The sequence below is a fragment of the Talpa europaea genome (genome assembly GCF_964194135.1).
Source record: "Talpa europaea genome assembly, chromosome: 13".
NCBI classification, from domain to species: domain Eukaryota; kingdom Metazoa; phylum Chordata; class Mammalia; order Eulipotyphla; family Talpidae; genus Talpa; species Talpa europaea.
In genome coordinates, this window is record NC_140080.1 from 5,439,813 (window position 1) to 5,464,192 (window position 24,380).

The 24,380-nt window shown below is 42.0% G+C and overlaps 1 protein-coding gene across 1 annotated transcript; it reads right to left on the minus strand.

Moving 5' to 3' along the window:
• Positions 1–2,348: 2,348 nt before the first annotated feature.
• On the minus strand, positions 2,349–22,834 carry CFI (complement factor I; the record flags this gene model as incomplete). Its single annotated transcript, XM_084251991.1, has 8 exons — positions 22,729–22,834; positions 16,267–16,546; positions 13,798–13,978; positions 9,740–9,918; positions 8,881–8,994; positions 8,663–8,773; positions 2,618–2,721; positions 2,349–2,456 (listed from the first exon to the last, which is right to left on the minus strand). The coding sequence occupies exons 1-8, from the start codon at positions 22,783–22,785 to the stop codon at positions 2,349–2,351; spliced, it is 1,134 nt and encodes a 377-aa protein (XP_084108117.1). The 5' UTR covers positions 22,786–22,834.
• Between the last annotated feature and the right edge of the window lie 1,546 nt (positions 22,835–24,380).

Below are 24,380 nucleotides of genomic sequence, written 5' to 3' on the forward strand. Positions count from 1 at the left end.
CGCAGAGCAGGAGAGGTGGACAGCAGGAGGGGAGCTGTGAGGAAGCTGAGACTGGCAAAGGTATGTGGGTCCAATTACAGTGGGCCTAATAGGACATTTATTATTTTTGCTTACTTTTTCATGTTATGGGTGATAAAAATTCATTTATTTAATGGTCAGCGATATGGAAATATCACTCCTTCCACACGCAGTAGAGAAAGGACAGGTGCGGGCAGGGCGGGTGGAGGTGAAAGCGCGTCGTCCAGCCAGGAGGCAGCGCGTCGAGCCCAGGTGAGAGGAGAAAGCAGCGGGACCGTGGAGAGGGAAAGGCGTTTTGAGAATTAAATAGTTAGAAATTAGAAATACCACCTCAGTTGGCTGGGCAGAGTGAACTGTGCTGGTTCTGAGGGGCAGCCTCGTGTAACCAGATGCCTGGTGTAGTCTCTGAGAGGAAGCACGGGGACGGGACGTCTGGGGTGGGGAAGAGATGAGCTCAGTCTTTGGACCAAGCCCAGAAGCACTGACTTTCGGGTCCGTGACTGGAGGACAGTGGTTCTTTAAAACACAGAAAGCCTTAGAGAATGGGTGAGGCGAGGAGAGGGCGTCAGGCTGAACACGGAGGGTCTGCACGGTTGCACTGCAGCAGTGCTGCTCAGTCACAGGAGGAGGAAGCTGCAGAGAGGGCAGAGAAGGGGTGGCTGAGGGGAGGCAGAAACTCTCGAGAGAGTGTGGTGTCACAGGAGCCAAAACAAAGGGTCATTCGGGAGGGAAAAGCCAGCAAAGAGGATTTTTATGGGTATCATACTTCATCACTCAACATGCTTCCCATCACTCTTAACTTTGGGGCACCTACAAATTTGCAAATGTCCATCTTAGTTACTGTCAAATATGTTGAACCTGGTTTTATCAATGATCTGCCACTGACTAGGAGTAGGGAGCAAAGTGTCCTCGAGGATGAAAGCCCACTTCTCAGTCTTACAATGCTCATCTACAAATGGGAAGAATAATCTGAGCTCGCAGGACTGCTGAGAATGTCAGAGCAACATGATACTGTGACAGTGCCAGGCCCAGTGTCTGGCCCGGAAGGGGCACTCAATGCATGACATTTCCTTCATTCTAGAGAGCAGATCTGATGCCAGAATTCCAACCTTGGCCTCCTCCAAGCTGACCTTGACTCATTATCCACATCTTTCAGGTACTGCCCATTGGGCTCCTGTAACAGAACTGTATTCCCCTAAAAGTCATACACTACAACCCAAACACCCAGCGTGACTATATGTACAGGCAGGGCCTTTAAAGAGCTAGTTAAGGCTAAGTGAGGTCCTCAGAGTAGAACTCTAGTCCCCCACAATGGGGATCCCTCTGAGAAGAGCAGCAGACACTGGGACATGTACATGCAGACACAAGGCTGTCTGCAAGGCAAGAAGAAACCAACGCCACAGAATTTCTAGTCTTCAAAACTGTGAGAAAATAACTTCCTGTTGGTCAAAGCCCCACTCTGTGTCTGTGGTATCTCACTATGGCAGCCCTCACGGTCGCTGCCGACTCAACCTTTCTGGCCCTGCATCCAGCTTGTATTTCCCTTCTGTAGGCAACTATGAGACATCTTGTCACTGCCCAACCAGAATCCAGACAACTCTACCCACCCTACTGCTCCAACCTGAGAATCTCAAGATCTGAGCGGAGGAGGAAATCACACAACTTGCTCTTCACAAGAGCAAGTCTCCTCCATAACTCAGTAGGCTCGCCCTCTGCAAGGCATGGCCCATCAGCCAGGACCTCCCCAGCAGGGCATGGTGGCCTATGGGTGTGCCAGGCTCCAGCTCTGTTTGAGGGTCTTAGCATGACAGAGTGAGCCAGTCTGTGTGGGAGCAGCATGTGAGAGATGGAGTGAGAAGCTGTCAACTGCTTTTCTGGAACCATTACACACAGCACACGGGGCATGTGCCCTTGGGGGCATGTGGTGGGAAAGATGTGCGTGTTTGGAGGTGCTGCATGAATACACTGCTGCATAAGCAACATCTTGCTTATTATATCTCCTTACAAAAACTCGAGTTATAATCGCCTCCCTCCAATTTGGTCCTAACTCTACAAAGTGTAAGGAGTCCTACGTGGAAATGAGCCAAGGGAAGTCCTTGGTACCCACGCATTTGTGCTGCTCTGGCCAGCTGGGATCAACAGTTTGGTTCCCCAGTGGTTCTGGGGGACTGGCCTCTAGGGTCTGGCCCATCAATCCCAGAGGGCGTTTAGTTCACAGAGAGGAACTTTCCAGTGATTTTTCTCAAATGTGCTCTTACCTATCAACTGCTTCAGGCGCTAGTACCCATTTACAGTGTTTTAGGAAAACCACAGTCGAGCAGACACATTTGTTACCTGACACAGTGTGCTGCTGTCAGGACCCAACAGCCACCGATATAAATTCCTCCACAGGTGATCCTCTCATCCTCCTTGATCGCCACCTGCCATGGGAATTGTCCCTGGAGAAGACATTTGTGTGTTTGTCACGAGAGAAGGATATACGCAGGAGCCCCAAGATACTCCCCCACAGACTCCCTGCCTCCTGTGATCACACCCCTCCTCCCTCTTGGTGCTGAAACATGGATCTTTAGGAAGGTGGCCACGGCCTCTCAGGGCTCACCACGATCGCCGGCTTTCCTCCCACCACGCGTTTCCTTCGAACGGGCATGCTGTTTCTAACTCCACAGGAGAGTTTAGGGGAAAATGACTTAATCCGTTTTCTTTCTACAAGAAAGGAAGAGATAGCATCATGATGATTTTGAACCCACTACCTTGTGGACAGATACTTCTGGATAATCTACACTACAAAAACAGCAGAGTCACAGTTACCACACAGCAGACTGGATTCATTAGTAAATTATTTTGAATGCTAAGCTGTTCAGCTTGTTTTAAAATTCTGGCATAATATTAACATTGGCTTGAGTCTCTAAAGGTCTGCCTACAGGCAGAAAGACTACTGGCAGGAGGGTGATGGATTTAAAAATGCACTGGCCCCTGGGCAACTAGAGAGAGACTGCAGGCCCCCAATGGCTCAGGAGGGGGCTGAGCTCAGGAGGGCTCATGTTCTGAAGTCCTCAGAGTAAGCTGAGCATGTGGGGAACTCTATCTTCTCATTTTCATAGCTGTTACTTTCAAGAGGCTGTTTATACCGAACTCTTTCAACAATGTTAACATCCATGAGAGTATACTCCTGAGTACTAAGTTTCAGACCCATGCTAAGTACCTTGATTGTAGTTTTATCTCATTTAATCATCACATTAGCCCTGAAAGGAAGTATATCAAGAATCCCGGGACAATCCCGACCAGTGGGCTGGGGGTGGGGGTACTTGACCCTAGTGATGTTTCCTTCCTCTGTGAGCATCTGTCACTGGAAAGCCAGGCAAAGCAAGACTGAGGGCGTGATAAAGGATGACTATGATGACAGAAGATTGGGGGGGGGCGGGGGGGCAACCATCCTAAGAACTAGGTTGGGGGGAAGGAAGTGTGATGGTAGTTTTTTAATTTCTAGTTAACTTTAGAAAGAAGAGGTCTTATCTACTGAGGACTGTGAAACCAGCTTGGGTAGTATGTAAAGATTAAAGTTATCTTGAGTAGAAAATGAAGGGCCTTTGTTGAAAATCTCACTGATGTCTATAGCTTTAAGATATAAATCTTTCACTATTCCCTGATATTTTAAAAAATATTGTTCACTTAAGGGTCTGGGAATTAGAACAGAGTCTTACCTAAATTTCAGTGTAAAATTCCCCTAAACAGAGACCTGTCTGTATCTGAGGTTAAATAACTCACTTGCTAACCAGCTAGCAGATGAGCCAGGCTTTAATGCAAAGTCAGCCCAACCTGAAACCGCCTATCAATTACTGTCTTCCTGGAACCTGACACTTTGATTTAATTAATGTGGCTCTTAGTGCACAAAGGATAGAGTTCAGATCTTCCTAGATCCTCTGTTATCCTGGTTTAGAACACTGCAAAACAATAGTTTAATTCAATTAAAACTTACTATATTTCTGTTTCCAAATGTATGTCATAGATCACATTTGATATCTGGCTAGTTTTGACAAACCACCTGACAAAGCTCACAACAGATAGAAAAACTTTACCTATGGCAATTGTTTTTACTTCAAAATTAGCCCTATGCACTGGGGCTTTGGTGTAGGCTGAGTGAAATGTGCAAACATCAAGGGTGAAGTTGAAATCCCCAAACATATATTGTGTACACAATTACAAATCAATAAAATTCAAAAAAAAGATAGCAATATGCACTAGCCCATTTTTAAAATTAGTTATTTATTTTAGATTGTCAAACTCATTGTATCCATTTTTAAAAGCAGTTCTCAAGAACATTCATGCTTCTTTTTTTTTAAAGTGATAAAGGAAAGAGTAATTTTTTTCTATGTAAATTAATGAAACAGTAACTGTGACATGAATCATATTACATGCATGCATCCACACACATACCCATGACACTAAAATGTAAACTTAAAAAACCAGTGGCCCACTAGTAAAAATAAGTTAACTTACCTGCATCCATATCAGCACTCAAATATTCCAGTACTCCTATGATAAAACAAAAATTCCAATATTTAAAGTTGAATTTATGGTAAAAACTAAATCATTAAAATCATTTTGACTTTGATAAGTTTCAGTCTTAACCCTTGTCCTCCCTTTAAAAAGGACAATGCAAAATTCCCAAAGCACATCATCTCCTCCCTTTGTATGGCTGTAAAGGCTCAATATGAAATATGTAGAGCTCTTGCAGGTACAAGGAGACGTGTCTGTACAGGGGACAGTGACAGTCCTGGGGGCTGCACTTGGCTGCACTCAGAATAGGCAGATGCCCAGGGCAGAAAAGGAAAACTCAAATTTCAACTCTGCATTCACCTGCAGCAGGTCTTGCCTGAAGGTAGTAAGCAGTCACTCACATGACCCAGAGTCCTGAGCTGACTTTAAAAAGACTTCTCATTTTGTACAGAGGAAGGCATCTTGAGAGAGCTCATGCAACAGAGCTCTTTCATTGGTTGCAATATTAGGCATGCTTAATATTAGGCATCTGGGATGCAGATGTCAAAAACAAGCAAACAAGGGGTGGCTCAGGGGTTAAAGACACAGCACGATCAAGCTATTGCCAGCCAGTGCAACATGAGTTTAAGCCCCAGCCAGGGAGGTGACCCACATGGCACAGTAGACCTCTCCTGTCTCCCCGCTGCTCCCCTCAGCAGTGTATTTCAGTATATCTGCCTGTTCTGCTCCCTATTCTGTGTCTGGTGAATCCTCTCACCCCTCCCCCCACCTCCAGGCTACACCCCAGTTTTGTATGCATAAATAAATAAACCTTAAAAAAAAACAAGCAAACAAAAAAGTCTGTCTTCTTCCTTAAGAGTCAGCTTGAAGCTAGGGGAGGAGCTCTTTCCTGTGCTGTCCTAGCATGTCAGTCATGGACAGGATGGTGACTTCTTTGACCCAAGGTAGATCCCACCATCGGGTGGCCCTACTTTGGGTGAAGAGACAGCAAGGGCAATTTTCTTTGCTGCAGCAATCCTGTGTCTTGTCCCTGGATTTCTCAAGTTCTGCTCAGAGCTTCCACTAAAGCAGGAATCAAGGACTCAAACATTCCATTATGTGCTCAACAAAGCTAGATGTCGAGTCCCATGCAGCTGATGTGTGCCGGGTGTTAGAACAGCACAAAGCTCCAGAAGCACACATGCAAGTGAAAAAAATCCATGCTTTTGATTCTCTAAAGGGTATGAGTTTTTATTCAACAAAGCTCTCTGCATAAAGTGAAGAGACGGTGGCAGGGTGGAAGGAGCCATCTGCAATGTCTAAAACTGCAAATGGATTCATATCTGGAACGCAAATCACCAGGAAAGAAAATGTGACCTCAGGATGAAACGAGACAGGATGTGTGCCAGAGAAAGGACAGCAGAAAAAACAGCAAACTACAAAAGGGGCTTGGAATCTCTGGTTACCACATAGTCTCAGGCTAATGGACAATGCTGTGCCGCTGACAGCAGGAGGCCAGGACAGATGGGTAATGTAAGTGGTGGTGGCTACGGAGAGGGTGGGCGTGCTGGTGGAGGTGTAGGCAAGAACCGGTCAGTCCAATTAAGTAGATGCAAAACCCCAAGACGCCACAATCCTCGTCAAGCACGATGTCGCAGAGAAATCCTCCCACACATCCTTCAGTGTGAGAGTGGGTTCAGAGTCTGTGACTGAGAAAGTGAACTGTGGAGGATGAACTGCACAGAGGATCTCACACGGCAGTTAGAAGCAACAGAGTGGACAGACACACAGCAGCATGGACAGAGACCTAAAATACAATGTTTTGTGTAAAGAAAAAAGGAAATGTGAGGTCTGCAGCTTGGTATTATGTGAACGAGAAAAGTACACTCACAAAATGACATCGCAGGGGGTGAGAATGCACACAAACGCATTACCTCACGTTAAAAGGGTGGCCCAAGGGGGAGCAGGGGACAGCAAAGGAGAACAAATAAAATGAGAGAGGGTCTTTGCCTGGACCAAAATGACCGTGTACAAGGAACGGAGGAGGGCCACGAACACATCTCTCTGCACCTTACATCTGAAACCAAGGAGGGAGGGCAGGGAAATGGATAGAGGCGAGCAGGAAAAGGAAAGCACAGCAGCCGTGGAGAGCAAACTGACAAGAGGTGGGGGCTACAAGGAAGTGGAGGGCGGGCGTGAGGGCGGTGATTCGAGCATGTGAGCGCCGGGGAGTCCCAGGGAGTCCCACGGAGGACCAGCATCTTGGGCTGGAGATTTGAGTCACCGCATGGGAATATTAAACAAAAAGCAACCCTAACAAGCTGGAGGATTTGGGGGACATCTGGCTTACAAAAGCGAGTAAGATAATAACATCATGAAAAGATGTTACCTTTCCTCTGGTGGCAGGTTCATCAGCAGTGGCCTTGGTTTTGAGGAAAAAGTAAAGACAAAGGAGAAAGGTGTTTGGCAAAGGGGGACTGCGCAGGGACTGGACCCCTTTGGGTGGTTTTTGGTTAGCGGCCAAGCAAGGGGGTGTGAGAATAGAAGTTTATCATAGTGTGGAAAAGGCGTCTGTGTTCAAACTGATATTAAAGCTCGGTTGTTGGTAACACACAGTCATTTCCTTCTCCGTTAATAGTTAAACATTGAAATGTAAGGAGACAGCAGTACCTTTGCATTCTTTCCACTTTATGATATCCCAGGAATTTAATAAAATTTTTACCTTGAGCTGTAGATAAAAGGCGTAAAAAACAACACACAAAACAAAAAAATGTTACCACAATAGAGGGTAATTTTTATGTGAGATAAACGCACATTATACCCAACTGATATATTATATACTTATAAAAAAGATAACATCTAATTCTTGTGTGACTCTGTAACACAAATCTATTATAAAAATAGATTTAGAGCCTCTCTGGTGGCAAAAGGGGTTGAGCACAACACTGTGAGGCTGTCGCAGCCTCTACAGTTAGGGTTAGGGGTTCGATCCCCAGGCAGCCAGGGAGCAATCCATATAGTGCAGCAGACCTCTCCTATCTCGCCCGCTGCTCCCCTCAGCAGTTTATTTCAGTTAATCTGCCTGTTCTGTTCCCCACTCTGTCTCTGGTGAACACTCTCACCTCCTCATCTCTGTCCTGTACCCTAGTTCTTATATGCATAAACAAGTTAGTCTTAAAAAAAAAAAAGATTTACCTTTTTTTCTAGGATGCACATCTCCTAAAAACAAAACAAAACAAAACAGCTGTTGTATCAAAGACTAATTTTCACTTGGATAAATATATATAGAAATCATTAATATGTCAGGGTTAGTGTAACAAATTGATATTCACAAAAAGATGAAAGAGAAGTGTAACACTGCCTAGTAAACGCTTCATCTTGCACGTAAACACACACCACTTTCACCACAACAAGGAATTCATTTTAGCTTGAATTTTAAAAAGAAATTTATATTTCGGAGATATTTCAACATATATTACACAGTTCTACGGAATTCATAACATCTTTAACTTACATCAAAGGTGGGCTTTAAAAAATTAATGAAAGCAAGATATATTCCACCCCCCCCTTGATTGAATGATTCAGATCTGCCCACTGAAAGGAGAGAGCAATAGAAACATTAACGTATTTATTTTACATCATTGATCTCACTTGTTTTTCTTAAAGGGGAAGAATTAGAACCATTCTGACATTCAAAAGCCAGAGCTCACGCCAAATAAAGGTGAATTAAAATGAAAGAGGTGACTGAATTGAAGCTACTCCCTTGAAGTAGGTTTTTCCTAATAAACAAACAAGAAAATAAGCAAGTTGATCATTCTGGCCAAAAAGTGGTGACTGTGGAAGCTGGGAGATGGGTCCATGGGGTCCATTCCAACAGTATATTTTTGTGTATGGGTTTGCTTTTTTTCTAAAAAGTTCTGAAACCAGAATAAATATTTAATAGCTATTAAATTATTTAATGGAAACCTTAAATAATTAAATACTCAATAATTCACTATGAAAATGAAAGAGGAATACCCCACAGTTCTCCCAAGGTGACGCAGTAGCACTTTTACCTAGGTGTCTTCTTGTGGTCCCTGGAGTTTAGAGTTTGCCTAAAGACAAATTTCAGAGTCCCTGGATAAAATGATGAACACAAGTGACCGGAGAGGCCTTTCCTTTCCGTTACCTCCACAGTGGACCTCATCATCCCCCGTGACGCAGTCCACCTCCCCGTCACATCTGTGCCACGGTGGGATGCACACGCCTGACTTACACCAGAAAGCTTGCCCTTGGCAGCCTGCAATGTGAAAAAGTTGGGATCTGAAATTTTCGATGGCGCAGTTGTTGCTACTTTTTGAGGGAGAAGAGCACATTGGGGGTCCTACGGCCAGGTTGGAGCGCTACCTTTACAGCACAGCTCGTCGCTCTGGTCTCCACAGTCGTTGACCCCGTCGCAGACCTTCTTCTGGTCAATGGGCTTCCCGTTCACACACTGGAAGGAGTCACTGGCTGGAGAAACTGTAAAGTAGGAATTATGTTTGTGAAATTTAGCAATGCAGGTGTGGGTGACATCGGTACCATATTTTTGGAATAATGGGGACATTAAGATCAAGTCAGAGGGTAAATAAAACATGATATAAAATGTAATGGTAGCATCGATATAGGATTTCTGCTCATAAGATGAATGCCACAGCGGGCGTGTGGCAAAAGCCAGTACTCATGGTGGAAATCTGTGCTCTGGGAGACTAGCAGGTTGGGGGTTCAGGAGCCCTGGCCTTTGCTAGCAGAAACTACTGCCCCCTCACGCCTCTCATGCTCCCCTCACCCCTTCCAAAGATGTACTTGGACAATGCCATTTACATTTTAATGATTCTTTTTTGTCAGCATTGAAAAGGCTTGATCTTTAACACAACGTACATATGGCTGCACTCTTCCTGTGCTGGGAAGGAGGAAGGCATGTGACTGCTGGGAGACCAAGGAACCAACAGGTGACCTAAACATCTTAAGGAACACACATAGGCTGGACCTCTCCTGGGAGATGCTGGTGTTTCTTGTGATGTTTGAATGACTTGTGTTTGCTCTACTAACTTTACCCAAATGTTCAAAGGGATTCAAACACCATTGCTCCCCAGTTAGGGACCTGGAGAGAGGGAATACCTGAGTGGCAAAAGAGGACACAGGGAAAAGGACATTGGGCCGTGACTGGCAACCAGGCAAACAGCTGAAATCAAAAGCCTTGAAGAAGGGGAAGTATTCCACACACCTGTAGTAGGTCTGTAACACACCACGCCAGCTAACCCCTCGTTACTGATGGCTTCTCTAGTAAAAGTACACTCAGACAAACTGGTCTCCAGTCCTCGACAGCGCACATGCACACACTCAGTGGAATTGATGTGGAGATCTGCAGGCAAATGAAACTCTCCTCTAGCTTCTAGAGCACCTCTGCAAGTAGAATAAATGAAGCAACAGGGTAGAAGAAATTAGTGCTTTCCATTTATAACCTTAATGAGGAGCTACGGGTCAGAGTAATTTCCTCTCATTCATTACACAGTTACATTTCATTTTTTGGGTTAGATGAGTACGCTCCCCCAGCCTCAATATTTTCACCTGTAGACAGGAATAAAACTATCTGACTGAGTTTTGTAAATATTAATTGGAACAGGCCCTCCCTGGTGACCTAAGGATTAAGTCTCAGCGCTACCACAGCAATGGCCCTCCACGGGACCTGAGCTCGATCCCCAGCCAGGGAGCTGACCCACATGGCGCAGCAGACCTGCCCTGTCCCGCCTCCTGCTCCCCTCAGCAGTGTATTTCAGTAGATCCACCGATTCTGCTCCCCACTCTGTCTCTGGTGAATCCTCTCACCCCCATACCTCTGGCCTACACCCCAGTTCTTCTACACAAAAATAAATAAAATCTTAAAAAAAGATTATTTGGGGCCTCCCCGGTGGCGCAGCGGTTGAGCGCTGGCTTGCGAAGCTTCCCGCAGCCTCTGCAGTGCCAGTTCGATCCCCGGCTGCTCCCCGGCCACCAGAGGAGGTTCCCACATGGCGCGCAGACCTCTCCTGCCGCCCGCTGCTCCCCTCAGCAGTGTACTTCGGTCCTTCTGCCTGCTCTGCTCCCCGCTCTGGCTCTGGTGAATTCTCTCACCCTCCCGCGCTTCTGACTGTACCCAGTGCTTGTATAAATAAAAAAATAAAAATAAATCTTTAAAAAAAAAAAAGATTATTTGGAACAACCGATATAAAGTTACTAACCGAAGTTCAAAACATGGCAAGCCCTCAGCAAATACTCGTTTCCTTTCCTCTGTTTCTTATTAAAGAGAAATGCTTCTTCCTCACTTTGGATGTTTCCCTCCAAACTCAGATTTGTCATTCTAGGTCTCTCTCTACCTCTTAACTGCTCTTCTCTTCAGGACAGGGAGTGGATTACTTTGATGAGGGAATTATGGAAATATGAATCAGGCATGGGCCTCCCCAGTGGTTCAGCAGGTTGAGCGCAGCACCGTGAAGCTGTCTGCAGCCTCTGCAGTGCGGGTTCCATTCCCGGCCAGCCAAGGAGAAACCCCACCTGGCACGGCAGGAGAGGCCACGCTGCTCCCCTCAGCAGTGTACTTCAGTCCTTCTGCCTGCTCTGCTCCCCGCTCTGGCTCTGGTGAATTCTCTCACCCTCCCACGCATCTGACTGTACCCAGTGCTTGTGTACATAAATAAATCTTTAAAAAAAAATAAATAAAATAAAATAAATTTTAAAAAAATCTATGAATCAGGTGTGGTAAGGCCAGCTCTTCACCTTTTCTTTTGGGGAGCCTCTCTGCCTGCCCGAGTGCAGTAAGGCTGACCTCGTGGCTTCATTGATGCCTAGGATTTGGAAGATTATATTAGTTTAATTCTAGAAGGTCCACTTTGCTTTTATATTAAACAACATCCTCAATTAAGCCTTGTCAATATTAAGGTGATATTTTGGTGCCTAATGTCATTGATTGCACTTGTCAGTTTGTTCAGAATTTGTGTAAGCAAGAGGATACCTCAATAACCAGCGCCCTATTGATGATGAGCTACAGAGAACTATTCATCCAGAACATTCAATTGCTCTTTGCTTCTCTTTATGAAGTAAATGGGGAAACTGTGTAAAAATAAAAGGTGAGGGCCTCCCTGGTGGTGAAAGGGGTTAAGACGCAACCTATGAGGCTCTCCGCAGCCACTGCTACAAGAGTTCGATCCCCAGCCAGGGAGCTACCCACATGGCGCAGCAGACCTCTCCTGACTTTCCCGCTGCTCCCCTCAGCAGTGTATTTCAGTCAGTCTGCCTGTTCTGCTCCCCACTCTGTCTCTGGTGATTCTTCTCACCACCCCCGCACCTCTGGCCTGTATCCCAGTTCTTGTATGCATAAATAAATAAATCTTTAAAAAAAATGAAAGGTAAAGCAATGTTGCATCAGGCACAGGTAAGCAAAAATAAAGTGATAATGACATTATAATTATTAGACAAATTAGAATTAAAGGCAGAGAGAGAATAAAAAGAACAAGGAGGACATGTTTAATTATTTCTATTCATAATGAGGATATCGCAGTCATGAAACAGCAAAGAGATCACAATAGGAGACCAAATCAGAGCAATCTGGGGTAATCTAACAGGTGGATTATCTGAAAAACCTCTCAACCTAAAACTACCTAAAAGCACTAGGTAAAATATAATAAATGACCTTAATGAAGTTGAAGGAAAGTCAGAGAAATGTTCACTGGATAAAATCAGAAGTCTGTCCATGAGCTGAGGCAACAATGCAAATAGTCACAATACTGTAAGTGAACTAAACTCTTTAGCTAGTGGTTGTCATACTGGATTAAAAAACAAATCTGTGCTATTTATAAGACATACAGTTAAAAAATAGGATTGTAAGTAAATAAATAGACAGGGTTTGAACAAAGTTAACAAGGAATAACATATATATTATATAGAACCAATAAATGAAGCATTTAAAATGTCCTCAACCCAAGCAAGGCTCAACAAATATTTAAAGAATTGTCACGATATAGACACATTCTGTGACCACAAGGCAATTGATAGGAAATCAGTAAAATGTTAACCGAATGCAAAATAATATCACTAGGAAAGTTAAAAAAAAAAAAAAAAAGGAGGCCTCCCTGGTGGCGCAGCAGGTTGAGCGCGGTGCTGTGAAGCTGTCTGCAGCCTCTGCAGCGCGGGTTCTGATTCCCAGACGGCCAGGGAGACTCCCACATGGCGAAGAAGACCTCTCCTGTCTCGCCCGCTCCTCCCCTCAGCAGTGTCTTCGGTCTGTCTGCATGTTCTGCTGTCCACTCTGTCTTCTGGTGAATTCTCTCACCCTCCCGCACCTCTGACCTATACCCCAGTTCTTATATAAATAAAATCTTAAAAAAACAAAAAAATGAAACTTCTAAATTACAATATGGGTCAAGGAAGAAATTATTTAGAAAATATTTTCAACTAAACAATAAGTAAAATGCCATTTATGGAGGCTTATGGCATACAGATGAAGGATTACGTAGATGGAAATCTGTGCTTTAACACTTACACTAGAAAATAAGGGAAAACAAAACCTGCTATGTAAGCATTTATTTATTTTTTTAAAGATTTATTTATTTATACATACAAGAACTGGGGCACAGGCCAGAGTTTTTTGGGAGGGATGAGAGGATTCACTAGAGACACAGTGGGTAATAGAACAGGCAGATCAACTGAAACACACTGCTGAAGGGAGCAGCAGGTGAGACAGGAGAGGTCTGCTGAGCCATGTGGGTCACCTCCCTGGCCGGGGATTGAACTTGTGCTGCAGTGGCTGCAGGGAGCTTCATAGGTTGCGTCTTAACCCCTTGTGCCACCAGGGATGCCTCTGCTACGTAAGCATTTAATTAAAAGAAATAAAAAATCACCACAGAGAAAAGAAAAGCAGCAAGCATTAATGCTGTTGAAAACAAAGAAACAGACGATGTACAAACACAGAAATAAAAAACACTAGAGACAAATCTCTGCAAGACTGATCAAAAGAGAAGGTGTAAATAAATAATAAAAGGTGTGAAAATGGACAAAACTGTCAGTAATGAACATGTGAGCAACTCTCCAACTTGGCAACGGAGCCATACACAGAAACTCTGATTAGCATGTTAAGGGCTAGTCAAACACAAAGTACATTTCATCTTCAGAACAATGCTTCGAGGCAGGAACTTAATATGCTCAAGTTACACATGAGGAAATTGAGGCACAGAAAGATTAGGCATTAAAAAACAAAGACTTGGAACAATGAACTCAGTCTTGAGAAAATACACTGGTACAATTACTCACTGTGGAAACCCCCGGTCAAGGCATGCCACGTTGGCCTGCGTTATGCCCCAGCTGCTCTCACAGATGAACATTTTCTTAAATGTTGGTCTACAACATTTTCTCAAATCTTGGTCTACAAATTTTACTTCGACAATTCCTTCTGCATCCGTATTTCCATAATTCAAGGAAACACTAAATTTTCCTAAAATAAAAACCAAAAGAATAAGCTTTAATGTAAACACTGACTTTCCCCCTCTTGATTAAAAACCTATAAACATTAACTTTGACACCATGAAGATTTTAACATTTAATGATAAGCAATTATTTCATGAGGGTTTATGATATGGCTGTGCTACCTAGTTATACAGAATAGTGCTACCTAGTTATACAGAATGTCATAAAACCCTTACCCTAGGAAGATGAAACTGCTATCTATCCTCATTTCTCAAACAAGGACCTAAATTCCTCTATTTTACATGTGAATTAAGTTCTTACTCAAGCAGAGAGGCCAACAACAATCTAAACCTGCTACACTGATCTTACTACAAAGTCCATATCTTAAAAGTGCACCAAACACATAATGGAAATGTAAGAAGGGTTTACGTAGTCTCGTATATTTGCAGCACTTACTGTCTCAAGAGAACTAAAGTCTGACACTGACAAAATAATTTCCACTATCTCCTGCCTCTCCCACAGTAACAGAGATGGGCTCAAATTGGGAGCTATCGCTCTCCTTTTTCATAATTCTTCAACACAGCACTGCAAAAATATTTCGACTGCTCTAAGAAGATCTATGTGCCAAGTGTTTTTTTTTTTTTTCATTTTATTTTTAAAGAAAGACTTATTTATTTATACAAGCACTGGGTACAGTCAGAAGCGCGGGAGGGTGAGAGAATTCACCAGAGCCAGAGCAGGGAACAGAACAGGCCGACTGATGAAGTACACTGCTGAGGGGAGCACCGGGTGCAGCAGGAGAGGTCTGCGCGTCATGTGGGACCCTGGCTGGCGGTTGGGGATTGAATCGGTGCTGCAGAAGCTGTGGGCAGTTTTGCAGCTTAGCGCTCAACTGCTGTGCCACCAGGGGAGGCCCTGTGCCAAGTGCTTTTAAAAAGAAAGTTGTGGGCCTCCCTGGTGGTGCAGCGGGTTGAGCACAGCGCTGTGAAGCTGTCCACGGCCTCTGCAGAGCGGGTTTGATTCCCGGCCAGCCAGGGAGCTACCCACACAGAGCGGCAGACCTCTCCTGCCTTGACGCTGCTCCCCTCAGCAGTGTATTTCGGTCCATCTGCCTGTGCTGCTGCCCGCTCTGTCTCTGGTGAATCCTCTCACCCTCCCGCGCCTCTGGCCTGTGCCCCAGTTCTTGTATAAACAAATCTAAAAAAAAATAAGAAATACGTGAACCCTAAAAACTCCCTGAATTATGGGCGGTTGAGCGCTGGCTTGCGAGGCTGCCCGCAGCCTCTGCAGCGCCGGTTCGATCCCCGGCTGCTCCCCGGCCACCAGAGGAGGGTCCCACATGGCGCGCAGACCTCTCCTGCCGCCCGCTGCTCCCCTCAGCAGTGTCCTTCGGTCCTTCTGCCTGCTCTGCTCCCCGCTCTGGCTCTGGTGAATTCTCTCACCCTCCCGCGCTTCTGACTGTACCCAGTGCTTGTATAAATAAATAAATAAATAAATAAATCTTTAAAAAAAAAAAAAAAAACTCCCTGAATTAAAAAAAAAAAAGTTGTAAGCATTCTGTAAATTCATGAAGTGTTTGTGATAGTATCTGAAGACAACCAACCTGGGGACTGCTGTCACAGCTAAAATCTCACAAGCACTTTGTGTGCCAAGTTCTGTGTGAAGAGCTTTACATTCATTTTATTTAACTTTCATAAGGGTCTTATGAGGTAGGGACTACTATTACTCATTTTATAGATGTGGAAACGGAAGCCCAGAGAGTTTACATAGCTTACCAATAACCAAGGGTTTGTGACTAAATGCAACTTACAGCACGACCCCTAATCTTAATGACTCCGGTGACCACACGGTAGGATCCCAGCTCCTCACTATAGTAACTTGGATCGAATGTGCGCAAGTGCAACAATCTGATATGATAAGCATGCAAGGTCACGATGGCCTGAGCTCCCCTTGGGTCACAGTCAGTGGGTTTGGGACCAGAGAGAAGGTTAATGATGGGTGGGCTGGGTGCCAGAGAAAATGAATGGAAACACAGGTCCAGAAGTCCAATCTCCTGTAAAGACTCTTTTCACTGGATTCTGAACCAATTCTATGATCCTGGGACTAATCCCTTCAGCCAAGTAGAAGTGAGGGTGGAGATAATTCTGAAGGGCTGGGTAAAAGAAGTGACATGGCCTGGCAACCCCTATTTCTTCGGTTATCATCTCACTAATGCGGGTCTGGAAAAGATTTTTGAGTTGTCATACCAACATTTCTCAGGAAAAGTATGGTAATGATTTCCTTGTGATGCCGTAGACTAAACTAGGCGTTTCCTACCTTCACCTGTGCACATTCCATTCTTTAAAAACTTTGCCTCTGGATGAAGACACTCAAAACTCTTCTGCTGGCAGTAAGTGGGGTAGCTTTTCCCATTGGTTGAGCACACCACAGTACCATTCCTGGGGCACTGATAAGGGAGTTTACAGACACAGGTCCCATCGATGCATATCTGCCATGGTTGACAGAAGACTTTACTGCAGGAGAGATGTGTGTATTTTTTAGCTAAGCACTTTTTGTCTACCAGATCTTCTTGAGATGCATCAGATGTTGAAGTATGCTGTAAAGCACAAAGAAATTAACACACAAAGAAATTAAAGTATGCTGTAAAGCACAAAGTTATTAACAAACTAAAATCTTCTTGAAGATGAGTAAGTGAAGGGAAGGGATAAAACAGACTCTCCAACCCCACAATCCAAATCAAGGTGAAGTGTCTGGTGTTTTTAGACAAGTCTAACCTCTAGTACCAGCTTGGGCATGTAAAGTGGCTTTGGGCAAGTTATTTACCGTGGTGAGATGTGAGTTCCTCATATGCAAAATGGGGATAAGATTGATTTTACAAGGATTAGAAATAACATACACATAATGGTTGGCAGGCATTAGGTGAAGTCAATGGGAGTTATTAATGGTCTAAAACAAACATTAAATTCCACCTTTGAAGATATCAAAGATTCTCATCAGTCACGTTAAGAAATAACAAATTTGATGTGAAATATAGTTTCATGGAATGAAGAATGAAATTGATTAATTACATTCATAAATGCAAAACCATTTGTTAAACTCTTACTGTTTGCATTATCTAATATTAATAATGTTGAACTTTTTCCTATGCATTTATTGTGTATGTTGTTGCTCTTTGTGAGGTAATTTTCCAGCTAACATAGCCCAAATTTGAGAAACAATGAACTGTATGATGGCATTATTCTATTAAAAATTAATGATGAAAATCATTAAAAATTTTGATTTTTAATGTTTTAAAATTTTTAAATTTTGTTTTTAACATGCACTTACATGTATAGACGTGTATTTATTATTTATTAATAAATATATTCACATTTACACACTCAAAGTTTTAGCAATTACTACTATAGCCTAATTATCTACAAAACATGATTCACCTTTGGCTGCTACGGCTTCTTTGTATATATGAGGTTTTCCCTATGTTGTTCCTTCCCTTCATACTTGTAATGATATAGCAATTATTTTGATGTGAGCTTTGTCTTATTATTCTAGACAGGACTACAATGAGACCATTTTGGATCGTTGGTAGGTCATTACAAAACAGACTAGGGGCCTCCAGGGTGGCACAGCGGGTTGAGTGCAGCACTGTGAAGCTGTCTGCAGCCTCTGCAGTGCGGGTTCCATCACTGGCCAGCCAGGGAGATTCCCACATGGCATGGCAGATCTCTCCTGTCTCGCCCCCTGCTTCCCTCAGCAGTGTATTTCAGTAGATCTGCCTGTTCTGCTGCCTGCTCTGTCTCTGGTGAATCCTCTCACCCTCCTGTGCCTCTGGCCTGTCTGCGCTTCTGACTGTACCCAGTGCTTGTATAAATAAATAAATAAATCTCTTAAAAATAAACAAACAAACAAATAAATAAATAAATCTTTTTTTTTTTTTTAAAAAAGTAAGACCTGAGGGCCTCCCCGGTGGCGCAGCGGTTGAGCGCTAGGTTGCGAAGCTGCCCGCAGCCTCTGCGGTGCCAGTTCGATCCCCGGCTGCTCCATGGCCACCGGAGGAGGGTCCCACATGGCGCGCGGACCTCTCCTGCCGCCTGCTGCTCCCCTCAGCAGTGTATTTGGGTCCTTCTGCCTGCTCTGCTCCCCGCTCTGGCTCTGGTGAATTCTCTCACCCTCCCGCGCTTCTGACTGTACCCAGTGCTTGTATAAATAAATAAATAAATAAATAAATCTTTAAAAAAAAAAAAAGTAAGACCTGAAAGGATCAAACTGTTTTCAAAAAACTTAGCTGCACGTCACCATAAAGTTCAGGAGTATGCACAGTAATAAAAAAAAAAAAATACCCAGGTTTACAACTAGTAAAGTTAGTAATATCTGGCATCCAGAAAAAAAAAAAAAATTCTGGGCATGCAAAGAAGCAAGAGAATACGACCCACCATAAAGACAAAAATCAATCAATTGAAACATACCCACAATTCTGACACATATGTCAGAACAGCAGGCAAGGATATTAAAATTGCTATTGTAACACTATTCAAAGGTTATATTGAGACATGAAAAACACAAAAGAGATTGAAATGGAATTTCCAGTTATGAACACTATAATATCTGAGATGGAAACAATACATTTGATGAAATTAACAACAGATAGGACATTGCAGAGGAAAAAATGAGCAAACCTAGAGTTTTCTTAATAGAAACTATGCAGAATGACAGGCAATTAAAAGAACAAGAGAACAGAAAAAGAGTGAGTTGTGAGTTGAAGCAGCCTCGTATGTGTAATAAGAGTCCCAAAGGAGAGAGAGAAGTGGGAACAAAATAATACTGGAAGAAATAATGTCTAAAAAATATCCAAATCTGATGAAAACTATAAACCCACAGATCTAATGAACTAAATTAACCTCAAGATCAGACACATCAAGGCATATTATATTCAAATTATTCAAATATCAACAGTAAAGAGAAAAATCTTCAAAATAACCAAGAAAAAAGACAGTACATGCAAAGGGAACAAAGAATAGGGTGACAGCAGATGTCTCATCAATAATGCAAGCGAAATCACACTGCAGCAACATTTTTAATGTACTGAAAGAAAAAACTGTCAACTCCTGCTGGGTTAAAGACCCAGCAAAAATATCATTCAAAAAACCAAGGCAAAATAACCACCTTTTTAGACACACAAAGCATCAGAACTAGAGCACACCTGAGCCCTAAGAACTATGAAGACGAGTAATGTCCTTCAAGCAGAAGGAAAAGCATACTGTATGGAAATCTGGTTCTGCAAAAAGGAATGAAGAATACTGGAAATCTCTGGGACTTTTTAATGTGGTGACTTACTGAATTTATAATATAGTAACTATCGAAATCAGATTTTCTTACTCATAGGGTTTATTCTTGTTTTCTGTAGATTGTAGTGGTTTAGTGACTTTTTTATACAGGTTCTGTAAAATTTAGTTTTTTCATGTGTGACTCTAAAGTCTTGTTCCTTCAGCTTGTATTCAGCTCATGTTTAGAGATTTTCTGAGCACAAGGAATCAGGAAAAAAAAGGGAGAGGGAGGGAAGGATGAAGAGACAGCTAAAGAGTTAACAGAGAGAGAGGGAAAGGAGAGAAAGATTAAGACATTCTTCAAAATCAACAACAAATTGCAAATTTGCAAATCGCACCGTGCTGAGGCCTGCTCCTACAATGTGTTGGCAGCCACTTGGGATTTCATCACAGCCTTCACTTCTGACTTGCACTCAGCCTAGAGACCATCTAGAGGTGCACACTTAGTATCTTCTTGGGCTTTTCTGAATATGCCTCCTACTGGGTGTGTGTGTTGCTTTCTAAATTCCCCCAAGAGCTTTTGACAGCTCTAATTTTCCATGGACATGCTTCCTCACTTCCTCTCTCAAACTCTGGCGCTGTTGTAATTTCTCAACTGGAATCTGTTGTCCAAGGTGGCTGTGATGTGTTTGCCTTAGTGTTTATAAGGAATGTCCGCTGCCTTTCCACGCAGAGTTCCAAGATGGGTGAAAAACAGAAAAGTACTTTGTGCAAGTGCATCAGGCGGTGCTCAGGAAAGTGGGATCAGACAAATGTGATTCTTTTTCAATAGTCATCCCTGCTCCTTCTAGAATTAAGGACCAGAGTTCCACACTGGGTGCATGGACTGCCACCTTCAAGATTGCCACTGAGCAGGGGATAGGGTGAAGCAAGGGCAAGAAGAAACGTCCCAAAGTTTTCTCACCCTTTTTTAAGTTGCCTTTTCCTTCATTCAGCATTCACTAGGATGCTGCGCCCCACTCACTGATAATCAGAAATCTACCAAGTTTGTTCTGACAGTCTCCACTTGTGTTTTTTTAAATGGATGGGCAGGTGTTTGGAACTGCCCGCTCTGCCTCTTCTGCAGCCACCATTTTCCTCATTGCACATTGCGTCCCCTGCACGTACTTTTTCCAGTACCTCTTCACTGGCTGAACATCACTCTAGGTATTGCTCTCCAAAATGCTACCCATATAAAGCTAGGTTTGTAGTAAATTGTAGGATGAAATGAAAATGGAAGGCTGCAGTCAGGGGTGATGTCACACCATAGTACTATCATGGTAGATCACCACATTGACTGAAATATTTGACTTTTGTATTCTTTAATATGTTGTGGTTATTAATACAACAGCCTCTCCCTCGTGCTTAGGGTTTCCCTTCTTCTCTTTTCTGTGTTTCCTAATTTCTTTGTTTGGGCAGGTTCAGTGAAACCTGAGTCTCATTTCACTATTCAAAGCAAAGCAACTTTCATCTATCCCACTGCCAAAACACCCTTGTCATCAGCATACTTCATCTCAAAATTGGTCTGTCAATATATTGTGCTGAAGAAGAAAGCAGAGCTTTTTATCCCCTGGAAGGAAATCTGTTCCCAGCCTTCAAAGCATCCAATGTTTCTCCCAGCTGTACATATTTTATTTCATTTTGAAGACACATGTCCTTTTTTAACCTTCTTTGAGCATATCTATTTCTATGGCAACCTCAGTTTAAAAATGTTTATTTCTCTTCAGTTGGGATAGAAAATTCCTTTCTTTCACAAGCTAATACTTTATTTTTTTTAAATAATAAATTTTATTTTTATATTCCCCCATACAATTGCAAACCCCCTATTCTGACCCCAATCCCTCCCCTCCCACCCCCCACCCCCCAAAAAGTGTCTCTGGTTCATAGTTTTTTGTTGATTTTGATTTTCACTTTCTTATAGTTATTCATTTTCCTGGTCCCTTATTTAAGTTTTCTAGATTCCTGCTATGAGTGAGACCATCCGGTATTTTTCTTTTTCTTTTTGGCTTATTTTGCTGAGCATGATCCCTTCCAGCGCCATCCATGTTGCTGCAAATTGCATGTGTTTATCTTTTTTGAATGCTGAGTAATATTCCATGGTATATATGTACCACATCTTCTTGATCCCACAAGCTAATACTTTAAAAAGTTCTGAAATGCTCAAAAATATTAACCACTCTCAAAAAGTTGTTCTTAATGGAATGAAGACAACTTTATTGTCAGTGAACTTTATTGTTTGGTAAAACAGGTTCTTTTCCTTTTTGTAAGTGAAAGCTACTATTTACAGTTTTTATTTTAGTCTGTTTTTGCAGGGATCAAAAACATGGCTGAAATATGCATTTAAAAATAATTTTCTAATTACAAAATAAGATTCATTTGGTACTTAAAAATGAATGAAACAGAATTTCCAAATTCTGAAAATACATGTGTCAAAAAGAAAACAAAAGTCACCAGCAATCTCATCACCCAGGGACACCAACTGCTGCCTATTTGATATATACCCTTCAAGAACTTTTACACTGCTTTTTGTAGAGCAGCTATAGATCTTTGTTTACACGTACAACTCCATAAATGTCTTATTTTTTTAACAAAAATAAGAGTTTAGTAAGACTTTTTCATTTCAATAAATATGAAATGGCTACATGTTAGCTCATTATGACTGCAATATTTAATCAATTTTTGATCAATGAGCATTTAGTTTATTTCTGTTACTATTATAAAAATGAAATCAATAATCCCATTTTATAAGTTACAATGAACTTAAAAGTATGTCATTCTGATTTCTTAAATAGTTTTCCTTAAGATGTGTTTCTGTAAGATGACATGAAGATGCAAGTTCTTTATAACTCTGCAAGTCACTTCCTCCTCTTCTCTGATGACCAAATCTAATCCGGAATTATAGGTCTACTCCAATCCCCATTCAGCCCACAAACTTTGTGATCTTCTAGCATAGAAGATTTTCCCTCTCCCTCAAGCTCCTTAGCACATGGTATTTGTACCATTTGTGGCAATTAAACATATAATGTCCTATAACAGGTCTTTCTCCTATGCTCTCAATTGTTATCTGAATCTTATTATTTCCCTACTGGCATATTTGTATTGTCTTCCTACAACTCTACCATAAGGCTATTGGAGAACAAGATCAGTTGTACCTTCTTTCCAGTACTATACCTTGCACAGAGGAGTCTGGTAAGCATTTACTGACTTAATGGTTACTATACATTACAGATATATGTTGACAAATTTATCATTCAGTTCAATTTCTAGGCAGAGATGAAAGTGATTTTTTTAAAGCTCATTCACAAGATTTTATTAAATCTTTATATTATCATTTTTGGTAACTGAAGCAGTTATCTTTAAGTCAATAGACAGTAAAGACTTTTCTATATTATATATATTTAATGTACACATTTCCCTATGTTATATATAGTCTATACTTTCTATTTAAAATAGTTTGTATAAATAATGAATTACCTACCTTGCAAAAACTTAAGTAGAAGCATAAAAGTAGCAGAATGACATGTACAAGCTTCATGTTGGAAACAGTCAGTCTGTGTCTCTACCAAGGACTCTTCCCTACCCCAGATATTTCAAATTTAATTTTTAACCTCTGAAAAAATATTTAAAAAGAGCAAGACTTCTAAAGAGCTTTGTACTTTTGAACTCGTATAATATTTGGCTAAAATCCAGGGTTTTACCGTAACTGAAACCAAAAATGGCCTTCCCAGTAAGCAGCTGAGGAAGAAAGCCAATAGGGACTGTGTTTCCTCCAGAGAAAACTGATTTCTCCCCTTGTTGCTAAACAATACCTCAATTCTGCTCTTCAGGGAAGACAGAAACTAATGGAAGAAACTTCATGAGGTTTTTACAAATGGAATTGCACAAAAAATGGAATTGCAAAAAAAATGGAAATGCACAAAATCACACAAAAAGCTTCTATACAGCAAAAGAAACTCAGGTAAACAGAAAGACAGCCTAAAATGAAAAAAAGCATTTGCACATAAAACAAATATCTGACAAAAGGCTGATATCAAAGTATCATGTGACTATCGAGTAGAAGCACAAAAAAGAACCCATGTGATCAATTAAAAAAAAAAAAACACACACACAAAGAATCCAGTGTACAAATGGGCAGAAGAACTATACAGGCACTTTTCTAAACACAACAGAGAGTAACAGGCCCATGAAAGGATGCCCATCATCATGCGCTGATCATATTAACGTAGACAGATATCTATATTCATGAACATATGAATGTATCAGGGGTTCTCAGACATGGGTTTCTCCAGGGTAAAAAGACAGAGAAGAATGGCAATGAAACTAGTTTAAGAGGACAGAGGGATGCTATTTAGGTAAGGAGGGAAATAAAATAAAAGTTAAATTAATAAAATTAATTATATACAAGGTCTAATGGATGGCTTGATTTTTAGATTTGGTACAAAAGGAAATGGGAGCTGTGGATATGGTCTGAGGAAACTTTAGTAAGTTCAGTATGTCATCAAATACAGTACCAAGGTGAGGAAGAAACATTAAGTCTGGAACTGTTTAGTTTGAGGCAACAAACTTCCTTGGAAATTAAGAGGATGTAGTTCACTGCTTTTATTTCTGGACCACTGAGTTCTCATAATAGATTATACTGAGTGACTTAGGATAGGAATAACACAGGACAGCATGGTAGTGAGACCAGGAGGTACTTAAGAAGGAATTAATAGAAACAATAGCATTTGATAAAAGAGACTGCAATCGAGATTGGGGTGGAGATAGTGATAATAATGATAAGAGGAGAATGCTCCAAGGTCTGAGTCCAGGGAAAGAGAAACCAAGAGTATGATGCTGTAATGAGAACAAATAAAGAGCAGGAATGAATAACAATTTGGAGGGAAGTGGGATAGGCAGGAAAGGACAGAGACCTGTGAGACTCCAAGGTTCTAGTTTGTCCCTCTTTGACTACGGGGGAAGTTACTTCCCACATCTGGACGTTAGCTCTTTCCATGAAAAATAAAGGGGCACAGTGTAATCTTGAGGGTGCCATAAAAGATCAGTGGTTCCCCACATTGGGTTGATAACAATGGAAAACCAAATGAAGATAGAAACAATGAAGGTAAATGTTAAATCACACAAAGCAAAACA